This window comes from Chanos chanos, chromosome 6, assembly GCF_902362185.1.
Source record: "Chanos chanos chromosome 6, fChaCha1.1, whole genome shotgun sequence".
NCBI classification, from domain to species: Eukaryota; Metazoa; Chordata; class Actinopteri; order Gonorynchiformes; family Chanidae; genus Chanos; species Chanos chanos.
The window spans coordinates 21,170,817-21,185,470 of record NC_044500.1 but is presented as its reverse complement, the minus strand read 5'-3'; the positions used below and the strand labels follow the sequence as shown (position 1 = coordinate 21,185,470).

Here is a 14,654-nt window from a genome sequence, read left to right as displayed (position 1 = left end):
ATTTATCGTACACTCTCATGGATTTATCTGTTTCATGTTGAGCTGGAGTCTGAAATTATATTCTGCATTAAGAACTTGGGGCGTGGTGGGAGAGTCTTACATCACTGGTGTTGACGTGCCAGGCCATGTCGCCATAGGAAACCAGCTGGCCGTTCACATAGCAACGGATCTCACTGTTCCTCCAGCGGTTGTAGATGTGGACAATACTTATCATATACCACTGCAAAGACAACAACACACAGTGTTCTGGTGGGAGCAGCAAACAAAAGTACCAAAGAGAAACAAATAAGCATGAAGAGGCATTCAGTGATAGATGTTCTACACACTAAGGAAGTCTATGACAATCATATTCCACAATCTACTAATTTTGGAGGCTTTCTTTTTGTGAATACGGTCACAAAAAGGTAAGTCATCGGTCTTAAGATAACTCATGTCTTGTTGTATTGCAACTGAGTCCACTGGCATTCTTCTCTCCTTTCCTCTTTTCCATTCGTTTTGTTTCAGGTCAGATTTTACACATTTACCCGCATTGTTTATTCTGCTGTAAACACCACTTTCAAATCCAAAAAGAAACTTTTTTTCAGAGTGTTTTTTAATACCATTTCCTCTCTATTTTTCCCTTCAAGTGTAATTATAATTGTTTGTTTTGGAGCAATCAGAGATGTAATGCGCTGTACAGGAATGTAGATCACTGCTCTGAAGTGAGTCTGTGGGAACAGAGTGTCATTAGAAAGTTGAGACACAGCTGTGATGTGAGAGAGTTTGTGAACACGCTGGTGTGTTGCTAAGCATTGTTAATGTGGCACACAGGCTGCTGAGAAGTTTGTCAGAGCTCTCAATAGGTGTAAAAATTTGATGACGTTCACTGAAATGAAAACAGGTGCTTAAGAGAGCGCACACACACACACACACACACACACACACACACACACACAAACATGTACACAAACACACATGTGGACACACACACGCAGCTGCAAGATAAAGTCTGTGGATCCTTTGGAGTTACCTGGATGTCTCCATTATTTACACATAAAGATGTGGTTTGATCTTCAACTAAGGCACAATAATAGACAAACACTATCTGTCTAAAGTTATAAGACACAAACAAATGGCACAAAGACACAGTCTAGAGCCCCTATGACATATGCACCGAAACCCTAAAATAATCGGGATTTTAACCGGATGGGCTGTATGTGTGACCAAAAATGTCCAAATCAGTCAACTTGGATTCTAAACGGACTTTTTATTCTACCAGCCACCTAGTACAAACTCCGTTCTCTTCGTTTGGGTCCATGTGTGAATAGAGCGGATTATACTCTGGAGTATGCACAGTGAGCATGTGGGCGTGTTGATGCTGTTTCTAACATGCAACTGGCGCGAAACCGGAAGAATATAAACATCCAAGGGTGAAGAAGAAGGGTCATTTATATGAAGATGCCAACAAAAATGTCTAACTGGAGAGACAATAAGATTCAGTAAGTAAGTAACTGAACTTCTGTCAGTAAGGACGACGCCGAAATTATCAGACAAAAGTCGGTAGCAATGTAGCAACATGAAAGAGTTGGTCCTGTGAACCGGTCCCTCATCAAAAGAACTACCAGAGGCCCTTAGAAGAGGAAGAGACACCTAAAGCTAGAAAAGGCCAGAAAAGCATTTCTAAAAGCCTGGGTGTTCATCAATCCATATTAAAATAAACCGTCTACACATGGAAGAAGTTCTGCACTGTTACTACTCTTCCCAAAGAGTTGGCGTCCTGCAACGATCACCGCGAGATCACAGTGTGTAATGCTGAAGGAGGTGAAAAAGAACCCTAGGGTAACAGCAAAAGGCCTACAGAAAGCTCTAGAACTTGCCAAGCTCCCTGTTCAAGTGTCCACTAGGAGAAAAACGCTGAACTGAGAACAGTCTTCATGGAAGTACGCCGTGGAAGAAACCACTGCTGCACATCTCAAGTTTACAAGAGACCGCCTGGACGATCAGTGATATTTTTTAGGACCATGTTCTGTGGACGGATGAGACAGAAGTTGAGCTCTTTGGCAACGTTTGGAAGAAGAAAGCACTGCACATCAACACAAAAACCTCATCTCAGCCATGAAGCGTGGTGGAGGGAGCATTGCAGTTTGGGCCTGCTTCCCTGCTTCAGGGTCTGTACCACTTGCTATCACAGAGGATACGATGAATTCAAAATTTTATCAAGAGATTTTACAGGAGAGCATCAGGGTCGCAGCTAACTACCTGATGTTTAATAGAAGTTGGGTGATGAAACTCACAAGTACATCAACAACAGAATGACTTAAAAAAGAGTTTGTGTCCTGGAATGACCAAGTCAGAAAGCAGACCTCAAACCAACTGAAGTGGTGTGGTATGACCTGAGGATACCTGTTCACACTATGAATACCACAAATGTCAAAGAACTGAATCAGTTTTGTGAGAAGGGAAGGCTGAGGTAAGGTTTGGTCGATGTTCTTGCTGTTCAAGGAGGCCGTGCCAGTTACTAAATAAAAGGGTTCAGATATGTTTTGCAGCCTTGACTGTAACTGTTTAAACAGTGTATTCAGTATTGACAAGAAGTACAATTTTTTGTTTGTGTTATTACTTTAAGCAGATGTGTTTGTTCATTACTGTGACTTAACTGAAGATTAAAATATATTTGTATGTGTAATTAATGCAGGTAACTCCAAGGGGTTCTTAGACTTGTTTCTGCAACTGCACACACACATGTACATGCACTACATAGATCATGATATTCAACTGCACACACAAGTACATGCACTACATAGATAATGACATTCAGGTGGGAAGTGTCTAAGAAAAAGTACATGTAAAAAAAAAAAGAAAAACAGCCCTTATGAGACAGGAGATGAAGAACAAGGTTCTATTCCAGACGACTGTTCATTTTAAATAAGCATCTCTCCATCTTCACACACTGCCTCTAAAATGCTCTGATGTTGTCCATCAAAGACAGGCCTCGGAAACATAACGTGATCATATACTCCACAGGAATTAACTTTGTATGGAAATGCGCAAATTTAAACAGCAGAGAGGAAAAGTTTCAAACCAGTTCAGATCAAAAGGAATTAAATTACTCATCTGAATGCATAGCGTCAAGATCTCAAATCAGTTCAGAGGAAAGGGCAACACACACCCCCATCCCTCTTTAAATCACTCTTAATCAGCCTGCTCACACAGGACGAGGGGGCAGCATGGCCGCAGGGTATCTGACATAAGCCCTCGCCCTTCTAAACCACATGGCAGCTCACGAGAACAACAAAACAAAAGAAAAAGAAAAAGAAGTTGAGTCAAGCCTTTTCACCATTCTCCGTGTCTCTGAGGCCATCGGAGCTCTGAGCCATCACTCTTCCCCAGACCCCTTAATGACTACTGGGTGCACAGAGAAACATTAATGGATATTTTTACATCTGTTCCACCAATAAGAGGTGAAAAAAAATCAATAACAGCCGCAGTGTCTTTTAACAAAACATCACAGAGTCTTATGGTTTTATCTTTGTAAATAAAAGAGCCTCTTATCTCAGTAGCCTGCAGAGAATTCTGGGAAACTGATCCATTTTATGAGATTAAAGATGACTTCTGGTCAGAATTTTCTAATCTTACTGTCCTTTCGCAAATATGAAAATGTGAGAGGTAAACCAGACATTTTTTTCTCAGGTTGTATTTTGTTCCTGTGTCTTTATTCCGTCTCCCCTCAGTTTTCTCACTTGTCAGATGTAAAACCCCACCTCATCCCTTTACATACTTATTTTACATAATATAATGGAGGAAATTAACACATAGGCTACAGCTAAAAACTACAGGTTCTAAGCTTTATTTTGATGGATAGGTTGCGGGAGTAATCTAGCTGTCACAATAGGCTTTTGTCTCGCTAGCTCCCGCACCTCACTCGGTGGGGGCGACTACAGAAAATGGCGATCACTTTTCAATAACGTGTAGTAAATGAAACGACTAGTTAGTGTAGTTGCAAACAGAATGGGCATTTTTATCTTGTTACCACCCACAATAATATGAATCGATTTGAAAAAACATAATGGCTGATGCACAAACATGTCAATCATGTTTTTTTTTCCCCCCGAAAAATAACAAGCGACTTCGAGTAGAAGAAATATCTGTTTCCATCACATTATTTGTGCTTTCCCGAATAATGTATTCAGATTCAGGTACATCCCTATTCCCTAGATTTAACCCAGTTAAAACAGCCCTTAGGAGCAGTTTAAGAGATGGCTTTTATCTGTTTCTATCTTCATTTATATGCCTTTTGTGAGTGTGTGTGTGCATGTATGTAAAAAAATACACACTTATTGTATCTTACTTCAAACGTAAGATACAATAACAAACTGGTGACAGATCACATCTTCAGATCTCTATAGTCATTTCTAGTTGTTTATAGATGCTATTCTATTTTCATTGTCTAAAAACATACACAGATGGCAAATTTAACCTCATACCCCATATCAAACCATTCCATGTGATAAGTGAGGGCATGCTTGTTTTTTCCTCTTATTTCACCCTGTTTAGCAGGGAAATTGTCCTTTCTGACAAGTCAAAGAGTCTAGTCTTAGGACAGTGACAGTTAACAAAAGCATCTGACAACTGCCAATCTGAACAACTGCACAACAAGCCCTGTCAACTGCCAATATTCATTTACTTCTACCCCAAGACACAGAGAGACCTTCTTAACGTCTGACTCATGGAGACAGGGTGAGGGAAAGCTGAACACTGCACACAGGGGAGGGCAGCTAATTCAGCCTTATTCTGTCAAGCTCCGCACCGCGTAAATGGAGCATAACAGGGTGGACAGCCCGTTATTTGTATAACATTAACATTCTCAGTAAAGAGGGCCTGATCCAATCTGACCATATGGCCGAGCAAGTGAAGGCTGACCTCTCGTGACCCCGAGGTGGTTTTGTCTCCTGGGAAACTCGGATGGCCAATCTATTGTCACTAACTATGCTTTTTATGCAGACATGCTGTGTACTGAACAGTTCTCCCATATGAAAGTCTATTAAGTAAAGCAGACACCAGTGTCCATCTGTACTGCTGCTGCTGTGTGTGTGTGTGACCGTCTTGTCCAGGGCTGCCTAATAAAAGAGACATTTCATGTCAGTGGGCCTCTCCTGGAAGTGATAAACAAATGAAAATGACAAAGCCAGATCTCTGTAATAAGTGGGCATAGCTTCACTGTTTATCACACAAGTCATGCCAATGGTTTACACCTGTCCTTCCCCAAGGCCTGGTCAAGTCTGGATGTGTGTTTTCAGGAAATCGGTACAATACAGGGTCCAGTGAGAAATGGAAGAGATGGTCCTAATGCTTTAGCAATTCTGATTTGTATAGGAGTCCAATTTCAGCTCACTCAGACTGGCAGTGTTTAAGGACCAATCACGAATGAGAGGTAAGGACCAATAAGGGCTGTTCTTACCTTCCGGGGCTGGAAGTCATATTTCACACAGTGCTGAAAACCTTTGCCTTTTGACTTCAGAGATGTTACGATTAAGCAGTTACCAACAAAATGCGCTGAGTATCCAATACCTTTGCTTGTCCGAAAGCTGAAAAGAAAACATATATGCATAAATATAATGCAAATCAGATAGGAAACTTACATAAATGCAATGCAAAACACATTTAGGATCTTTAAAATGTGGTTTACCTAAAGCAGTGTTTCTCAATCCTGCTCCTGGGGGACCCCTGCTTCGCACGTTTTCCTTCTTTCCCTGCTCTACCTACCTGGCTGAACTCATCAGTGGCACTTTTGATTGGCTGAGCACACCTGATTTAATCAAGAGCATGTTAATCACACTAATCAGGTGTGTTTGGAGCAAGGATATATAGAAAATATCCAGAGCAGGGGTTCCCCAGGAGCAGGATTAAGAAACACTGAATTGAAGTATTACTTTTTTGTTGCTTAACAAATATTCATAGTAATGCAACATATTTGCTAATGTTTTTCTCAGTATTTGACATGTGAGGTGCAGTTAACAACAAAAACACTCCTCTCCCCTTGAATAAATATTTATTTCCATCCTCAGGCATGACATTCTATGCCAAGTCCATGTCTCTGCTTCCCATGGGAAATTAACACTGTATAGGACATTGACTTTCATTAAATCACACACACTTACACACAGATATGCACACCCACATACACACACACACACACACACACACACACATACATTACCACATACACACACATCCCTACACACACACAAACACACACGCACACACACACATACACATGCACATGCACAAATGATGTGGATAGGACACCTCTTTACATCACTTTTTTCAGAACTTTGCAATGTGGTGTGGAGATACCTGAGGCAGGAGCTGGTGACTTGTCCTAGAAACACTAACTTAACGGTAATGAGTCTTGACAGGGTTCTGGACTGTCCACACTGATGTGAGAGGAAAAACCTCTCCTCGAGCTGCCTGGCGTGATTCAGATTTTCTAGAGAGCAGCTTTGTATCGAACGGCATTTACAAGCCTGTCTTAAATCAGCGGGCTCTACTTTTCTCTGGCCCATCCTTCTTTACCTTTTGATTTGCTCTGTTTTTGCTGAGGGTGTGTTCTTCCTCAAAAACCTCAATCTGATGCAGCCCATAAAGACTGGAATCTACTGGCTCCAGTCCTGAACAAAGCATCAATTCCAACGGACATGGGGCTCATAATAATGATTTTTTTATTCATTAGTTTGAAGACATCATTCAGGTACTTTGAGATGATTGAGACCACATTAACCTGAGACTCTAAAACATTTCTCACATATTTCTCACACAGATCTCACATGTCTCTCAGAGAGTTTGCACACATTTCTCTCACATTTGTCACACGTTTCTCACATATTTCTCACAGAGTTCCCCTACATTTCTTACACATTTCTCTCACAGATCTCACACATTTCCCTCACACTGCATAAACTGAGGGTTATTGTGCACTAGGTTGAAAGCGTGTATTTTAAGTCATCTTCTGTCACTCTCTTCTCTCTCCCTCTCTTTTCTCTCTCTTTCTCTCTCTCTCTCTCTCACTCTTACTCTGTGGCTAATTTCAGTCCGCCCTCACAGTGATCAGAGTGCAGGCCTTAAATAAGATTAGCATGGTGCATCAGCTCAGCCCTGCCAGTCTCCACTTTATAGAGAGGAAGTGTTTGAGTACAAACTGTCTGCTTTGGGTCATATTGCTGGGGAAAGGAACAGCTGGACAGAATGTTCATGAAAAGCTGTCCTAGTTATTTGATCTGTATTACAGGGTCATTTTGCTCAGAATATAAAAAAGATGGAACCAAAATGAAGCCCAACAAAGGGCTTGTGGATGGATGCCCATGGTTTGATTGGTTTTCACTCTCTCATACATTCACTCTCTTTTTTGTCTTTTTTCCTCTCAGTTGCCTCCCTCTATCATTTTCGCCCTACTCAGCTCTTTCCCGATCTCTCTATTTTTTATCCTTGCCTTCTACATCTCTTACCGTCTTTCCGTCAGACTTTGACTCTCTCTCTCACTCTGTCTTTCTCTCTCTCTCTCCCTCTCTCACTCCCTCTCTCTCTCATTCACTCACTCACTCACTCTGAATTTCTCCTTTTCTCTCGCTTTCTCTCTCTCTGACGCTCTCGCTCTCTCTCTCTCTCACTCTCTCTCTCTCTGGCACTCTTTCTCTCTCTCTCTCTCTCTCTCTCTCTCTCTCTGTCTCATCTCTCCTGGGGCTCTCCTCTCTGATTGCTGAGACTACAGTCGATAAACATTCCACTTCCGCGCTATTGATCTCAGCGCTAATTACCCACAAGTCTTTACACAAGTCATTCTCTAAGTCCGCCAGATATTAGAAACTAAATTAATTCTCCTTTCCACAACACGGCGCCCAGCAGAGCTGCTTCTCTGATTCCAGAAGGTTCTGGCCACCCTCAGTTCAAGCTCAAGCTCAGTTCCCAGCAGTTTTATCAGCAAAATCTGAACTAATTCTCCTTTATTCTGGCATAATCCATTGCATCATCAGAAAACAGAGATCTTTTAGCAAACCTCATTATGTAAGGGCCAGACCAATACATCAGTGTGAAACTTCAGAGAATCACAGGGCACAGATGCCGTCATTCAGCTTAATCTGCCTAGGGGATGCTTACGCTACCATAGGGCAACTTCCAGAAAGACAGCCACATATAGCCACTGAAGTGTGTTGTGTGAGAATGGATTTTTCTTTACATGTTTACTGACCAGTAAAGATAGGGTTTATCCTTGTCCACATTAATGTTGTTCAGAGGGTCCATTCGGAACCAAGTGTTGAGAGTGAATCCGTTTTGGTAAGGCCACTTCGCAATAGGGGGTAAAGCAATTGCCTGCCAGAGAAGAGACAGTGTAGAATTTCACAACTGAAGTTGAAAACTAAAATAGGTGTGCTTACATAACAGCCTGGCTACAAATAGCTCTAATAACTCTAATAATTCTAATTAGAATAATAACTGTAATACCTCTGCTAATCATTGGGTACAGTTAGATTTCCAATTACACTGGAATAGCACTGAATGCAAATGTAATTTGTCTACAGCATTCATAATGAAATCCGATTTAAAGTTAGAGCCAAGGGCCAAATTAGACAAAAACATCTGAGAAAATATAATCTGAGAGACATACTGTACGTCCAATTACATTTTAACTATTAACTATTAACACTGCTCTGGGAACAGTCTAAAACCCTTCTCACATCGGACAGTGTGGTAGGGATTTTACAGGCACTTACTGCAGCACTGCGACCAGGGAAGTTGAAGAAAGTGTCTGGTCCATGTCGGTGAGGCATCTGATTTAACACAGACAGCAGCTTAACCGCATGCTTGGGCTGAAAAAAGGAGGGAAAAGCCGAGGAGAAGAGAACAGGGTTTACAGACTTTTTTTTTTTTGCTTTCAAATCAACAATCACTAGATACAAACTTAGTTTTAAGTTCCTTAAGACTTCTCAAGTACTAGTTTTTTCCACGTCTCATCCTTTCAATAAAAGGTATTTTAAGATTTCTCTATGTTCTTTGACCTGTTCTTGCAAACACTGCTTAATTTTACCATAGGATAAATGTTTTACTAAGTAGCTGATTCAAAACTACTTTAACATGACACCACTAGGGCTATTAGCACAAGGGTTCTTTTCATGCCACACAGAACCTCACAGTAGTTGTGACAAGATCTTTACTGAGGCAGCTGTGTTAAGTCAATACTCTGCCTACTGTGTCTTCTCCAGAGGCAGGTCAGTCAATACCATAGAGGGCCTGGACTGAGCTGGGTCTGACTGTTAAAAGGGACTGCAGAGTGCGGTTTTGACAGGGTAGCATGGGCCAGTGAGAACTGCCTAAGTGTCTTTGTCCTGACTTGGCCAGTGCAGCGCAGTCTCCAGACCTGGAGCTTACCCACACACCACCATCTCCCCTCAGCAAGCTGAACAAGAGTTTCAGCTCCTTCACCGTTATACTGTAACTAGCCAGCACTCCCAGCATGTCCACAAGCAGGTCTGAGAGAACAACATATACAGAGGGAGAGAGAGAGAGAGAGAGAGAGAGAGAGAAAGAAAGAAAACATTTACTATCTCTTTTTTAAAAAGTTGAAGTGATTAAATTAGAGGCTTTTGAGAGAGCAAAGTGAGTGTACTACTGAAAGAGACATCATATGATCCAGTAATAATGTGAGTGTGGTACTGAAAAAGACAGTCAGCATGTGCCCCAATGGTTGTAGAGGGTAAAGTGAGTACTGAAAGGGACAGTCAGTATATGATGCAGTGGCTGTAGCGGGTAAAGTGAGTACTGAAAGAGACAGTCAGTACATGATCCAGTGGCTGTGGAGAGACTGTCTGACTGAGTACCGAACTCGAGAGCAATGCTGCCGTGCTTCAGTACTGAACCCAAACTCCTTCAACACTAATTCATCTCTCTTCCACAAACCCATGTCCTGTTTGGGCGGCATGACTGAAACGATGTGGTTGCTACAGTAACAAGCTTTCTATAATGACAGAATTATTCTGCTAGAGATGAACAGAACAGTTGTTTTCAAAAACCAGGGACCTGTGCATGAGCAGAGAAAGGACAGGCATGTCTGAGGTAATGTGCTATGAGCAATCTGTGATGGATGTAGAGAAGAGAACATGACCTCCATGTCTCCAGCTGTGTGTTAGATGGTTTCAGTCCAATCAGTCTCCTCTGACCGTCTCTCTGGAGCCACTACGGCCAGTCTTTCATTTTACTCCAGTCCCTTCAAGATTTTCAAATGCCTGTAAAACTCTCATCAAGTCACAGTCTCAGACTTTATGACTAGGCATATACTGAGAGAGGAGTCAAAAGGAAATTGGCTCTATGGGCTAATTAATAAGGAGAGAGAGAGGGAGGGAGAGAGACTTTAGCAGTTCATCTAAATAGCTTGATAAGAAAATTATTAGCTTATCGCTGGTCTCTTTTCCTGATAACCATACTCCTGTTTGTTTTTTTATACAGGACACTTCATTTTGTGTATTTGTTGTAATAGCTTATTTCTCGGTGAATTTTCATTATAGCACAGACATAAAAATAGTGTTTGTTCTTTTGTATTCGGTAATTAAAAAGGAAAGAAAAAGGGAGAGAGACTTTAGCAACTTAACTAAACAGCTTAATAAGAAAAGCATTAGCTTATCTGTAGTCTCTTTTCCTGATAAATACATCAATATTTTTTATACAGGACGAGTCATTTTGTATTTCTGTTGTCATAAATAATTTCTCAGTGATTTTTTAAACTTCTATTACTACTACTACTACTACTATTACTATTATTATTATTATTATTATTATTATTATTATTATTATTATTATTATAGCAAAGATCTAAAAAATAATGTTTGCTCTGTAAAATAATGTTATGTGCTGTATTTAGTAATCCACAATCAAAGACAATCAAAACTTTTTGTGAGAGAAATGGTTATCAGATTGCCGCTGTAGTTTGAATGTGTGTGAAGGGGGGTTGGCTGGAATTTGATAGCATTAAACAGCAGAGCAGACTCAAGCAGCTGTGTGGAGAACTCACACACAACGCAAGATGAATAATAGTGATTGGAATGAACCAGACACCATTATCCTGAAACACAGCAACCGACACTGTGCAGCACACACTAACACAGAACACACTAACACAGAGCACACCTGACCTTATCTGTACAAAACCTGCAGGTTTGACACTAGCATTAAAATAAACATGAACCAAAAATAAGTTATAAATACAGCTATTATTTAAGGCATTAAGTCAGCAGAAATATATGACGGAAAATTCATGAACCCACTGTAAGTTTCCAACATGGAAAATGGCACAAAAACAACATGTAGAGAGAAAAAAGAAGCCACACACCCCTTACAACCAGAATAAAGAACTGCTGCTTAGTGACATGAGTGAAAAAAGACTGAAAATCTCTTGTTCTTCTCCCTAAATCTGATGATTTGCACTATGATGAAGTTATCGACTAAATGTTTTGTGGAGCCCTGACAATTTTCTTCTGGAGTATGTTTTATAAAGCAGACACTGTCGGCATTTCAGACAGGTTGTCCTGATGTCCTCTTTCGCACTCTAAAATCAGAGCAGTTAAGGTCAAATCAAACTGATATGCTCTTCAATATGTTCGGTAACTCCTAATCTGGGATTATACGTGCTATGTGTGTGAATGTGAACGACGTAAGGTCGAATCTGGCCCATCAGGCATTTCGTCTGATATCTCAGACATGCCCACGAATGAACTTGTTCGTCTAATGAGGGATAGAAATGTGTGTGTAGATTTGTGATGGATGACAGACGACTCAGTGATGCAATCACTCTGGTTTCATAACGGGACAACAAACATGACTTTCCGCAGCTGAGACATCTGCTTCAGCACCATCAGTGTGTTTTAAGTAACCATATCTATGGTCAACAGTGAACTGAAGGTCAAGGGTAAACGGCAGAGATTTTGTTCTGTGATCTCATCCATTTCCACACGCATTCCTTTCACATGTACACTTCACAGAAACCCCAGTGAAACTGATTGATTTACTCGACCAATCCAGGCCGTCCCAACATACACACTAATCCAGTCTTATGAGGACAGGGAATCGATTCCGCTCCTGTGTGTGGAGGAAACAACAACAGTAATTCACCAGTCACCCTTAACCAGGCAATCACTGTAATGTGAACCTACAGGCTTCTGTCTGCGTTACATCACATGACTGCAACCAGCTGCCTAGCCATACCTGCGATCATGTCGTCAGCCGACTGGATCCTGAGGAGGACCTGCTGGATGAGGCCGACCTCGGTGCTGCTCTGGAGGTTTCGGATGCTCTTCCTCAGGATGGTGGTGTACATGCTCCAGATCTCCGCCTGACACGTCACCTGGCAGTGCTCCAGCAGCTCCACCATGCAGCTGATGCTCTCTGCCTCCTGGATGATAAAGTTCATCTCCAGGTCAAACTCGCCACCCACAAGCTGCAGGAGAGAAGGGGTGAAAGGAGAGAGGGGGTGAAAGAAGGGAAGAAAGAGAGAAACAGAGGAAAGGGAAAAGGAGAGAAAGAGAAAAAAAAGTTTAGGTACAGAGGTGAAGGCAAAGTAACCATATTGGAAAATTAAAGGTGAAAGGATATGTGATATAAGGAAATTAAACATCCTACGCTGTTCTCACTTAAACAGAACTGAGCAAGTGATTACAAGGATTCACTTACTGCTCCTTCCAGTCACACAATTATTGCTAGGGAAAGTCATATTAAAAACCAGCAAATATTTCATCTTCGAAGATCGGAGAGCATGAAATTGACGTTCCCAGCTATCTCTGAGGTGGACGAGGGGGTCTGGAACGTGAACGTGCCGAAAACTGTCCAAAATACCTTTACTGACAAAACCTCAGTGTGTTTGATGAACTTAGGGCTGAGTCAAACAGGCAGCCCTGCCTGTCTGAGAGGCCTAAAGGAAAATGATTACTCCATCAGTCTCCACAGGAAGACACCAATCCACTCATGTCACAGTTCTCAACTCAACTGTTCTGCTACTTTGATTTGACGTACCATCTGCCTCTACAGTGTTCAGTCTTACAGTGTAGCAGCTGATGGGTACCATGACAACCACTCTGTCTTTTCATGTCTCATCTGAGAGATGATCTCTACACGTGTAGAATGGCTGCGTTCCCAGACAGAGATGAACGGCACAAAAAAAGGGAACAGCTGAACAAAACACAAGGCAACAGAGTTTAGGATTAATTGTTCATCCTAACAAAAAAACGGGCAACACGCATCGACAGCGAAAACTTCCAAACGGTTGTGTTGCTCCCTCAGAGAGTGTAGGAAAACAACACTGAAAAACATTGATTTGTCATCATAGTGCAGCGGGTACAATCATAAATCACAAGATAACATGAACTGAGAGAGCGAGAGAGTGGGTTTTCCTCAATGCAAAGACAAGGTGAATCCAAGAGTCAGTTATGCCTACAGTCTGCATCAAATGAGAATGATTTTAATGTTAAAATCTCGAAAATATCCCATGTTTCTAATATGTAAATCAATAAACTTAACATGTTTTTATTTGTATACTTTTCATATAGAATAGTGTAATCAGCTCCACTTACAAGCACAGGCATATTTTCTCATTTAAAATGACTAACTGGTGAAAGACAATTAATCCTAAACTCATTTTCACTGTAAATCCAAGCTTAATTCATTTTGACTCGAATGTGTACAATGTATGCTTTCTATTCTCTCATTATGCTACATTCTAGTAAGTATTCAAACCAGTAGTGTGAGACTTCAGACTTCATCTGAAAAACAATAAAAAAAAACATAGTTATGAGCTAGAAGGGAATGATACACTCTTTTCAAATGTGCAAGTCTGAGAACTAAAATATATCTGCACAACAAAGACACCATGCCTAAAACTAGTTAACATATACTCTCATTCTACTTCACTCGTGTGTGTGTGGTCCCAGATCAGTGTGTACTGTTCTCTGCCTGGTCCTCTAGCCCTGAAAACTGATACACAGTACCCTGAGCTGTAAGGAGAACATATGAGTGTGGCTGTGTGATGGTGCATGAGAGATGGCTTATAGCATGAGTCCAGTGCTTCATAATTTTACCCACTGTCCCTGTAATCGTGCCATTCTGCTGCAAACACGGGGTTTAATTGCACACTGAGGTCATTTTCACCCATTTTGTTCAGAGACATAAATGAAAACCTCAGATGAGAGATTAGTCACTAACACCCTCTCAGATCAACTCCAGATCATTTTCCATTTGCATTTCAGGAACTTGCTCAGGAGATTATTAAACCAGGATAAATGCTCATTTAGCAGAGGTATTGTTTTGAGGTTATTTAAGGCACAATAATTATTCATTTAGCAGAGGTATGGACCCTGTGTTTTTTTTTGTTTTTGTTTTTTTGAGGTTATTAAGGCAGTTATTAAGGGTTTGTTTGTTAGTTTGTTTGTTTGTTTGTTTGAGGTTATTTAAGCAACAATAATTACTAATTTAGCAAAGGTATAGCCTGTGTTTTGTTTTGTTTTGTTTTGTTTTGATGCTATTTAAGGCACAATAATTATTCATTTAGCAGAGGTATGGACCCTGTGGTTTTTTTTTGTTTGTTTGTTTTTTTGAGGTTATTAAAGCGGTTATTAAGGGTTTTTTTTGTTTGTTTGTTTGTT

The 14,654-nt window shown here is 40.9% G+C and overlaps 1 protein-coding gene across 2 annotated transcripts in view; it reads right to left on the bottom strand.

The window, feature by feature from the left end:
- Nucleotides 1–14,654, bottom strand: part of nbeab (neurobeachin b) — a 253,431-nt gene that overhangs the window by 189,117 nt on the left and 49,660 nt on the right. For both annotated transcript variants that reach the window (XM_030776247.1, XM_030776248.1), the window contains exons 2-7: nt 12,226–12,457; nt 9,400–9,500; nt 8,745–8,840; nt 8,222–8,343; nt 5,438–5,564; nt 101–220 (exon numbers count right to left, since the gene is read on the bottom strand). In XM_030776247.1, the coding sequence (XP_030632107.1) occupies nt 101–220; nt 5,438–5,564; nt 8,222–8,343; nt 8,745–8,840; nt 9,400–9,500; nt 12,226–12,457 (798 nt within the window). The remainder of the gene's footprint in view (nt 1–100; nt 221–5,437; nt 5,565–8,221; nt 8,344–8,744; nt 8,841–9,399; nt 9,501–12,225; nt 12,458–14,654) is intronic.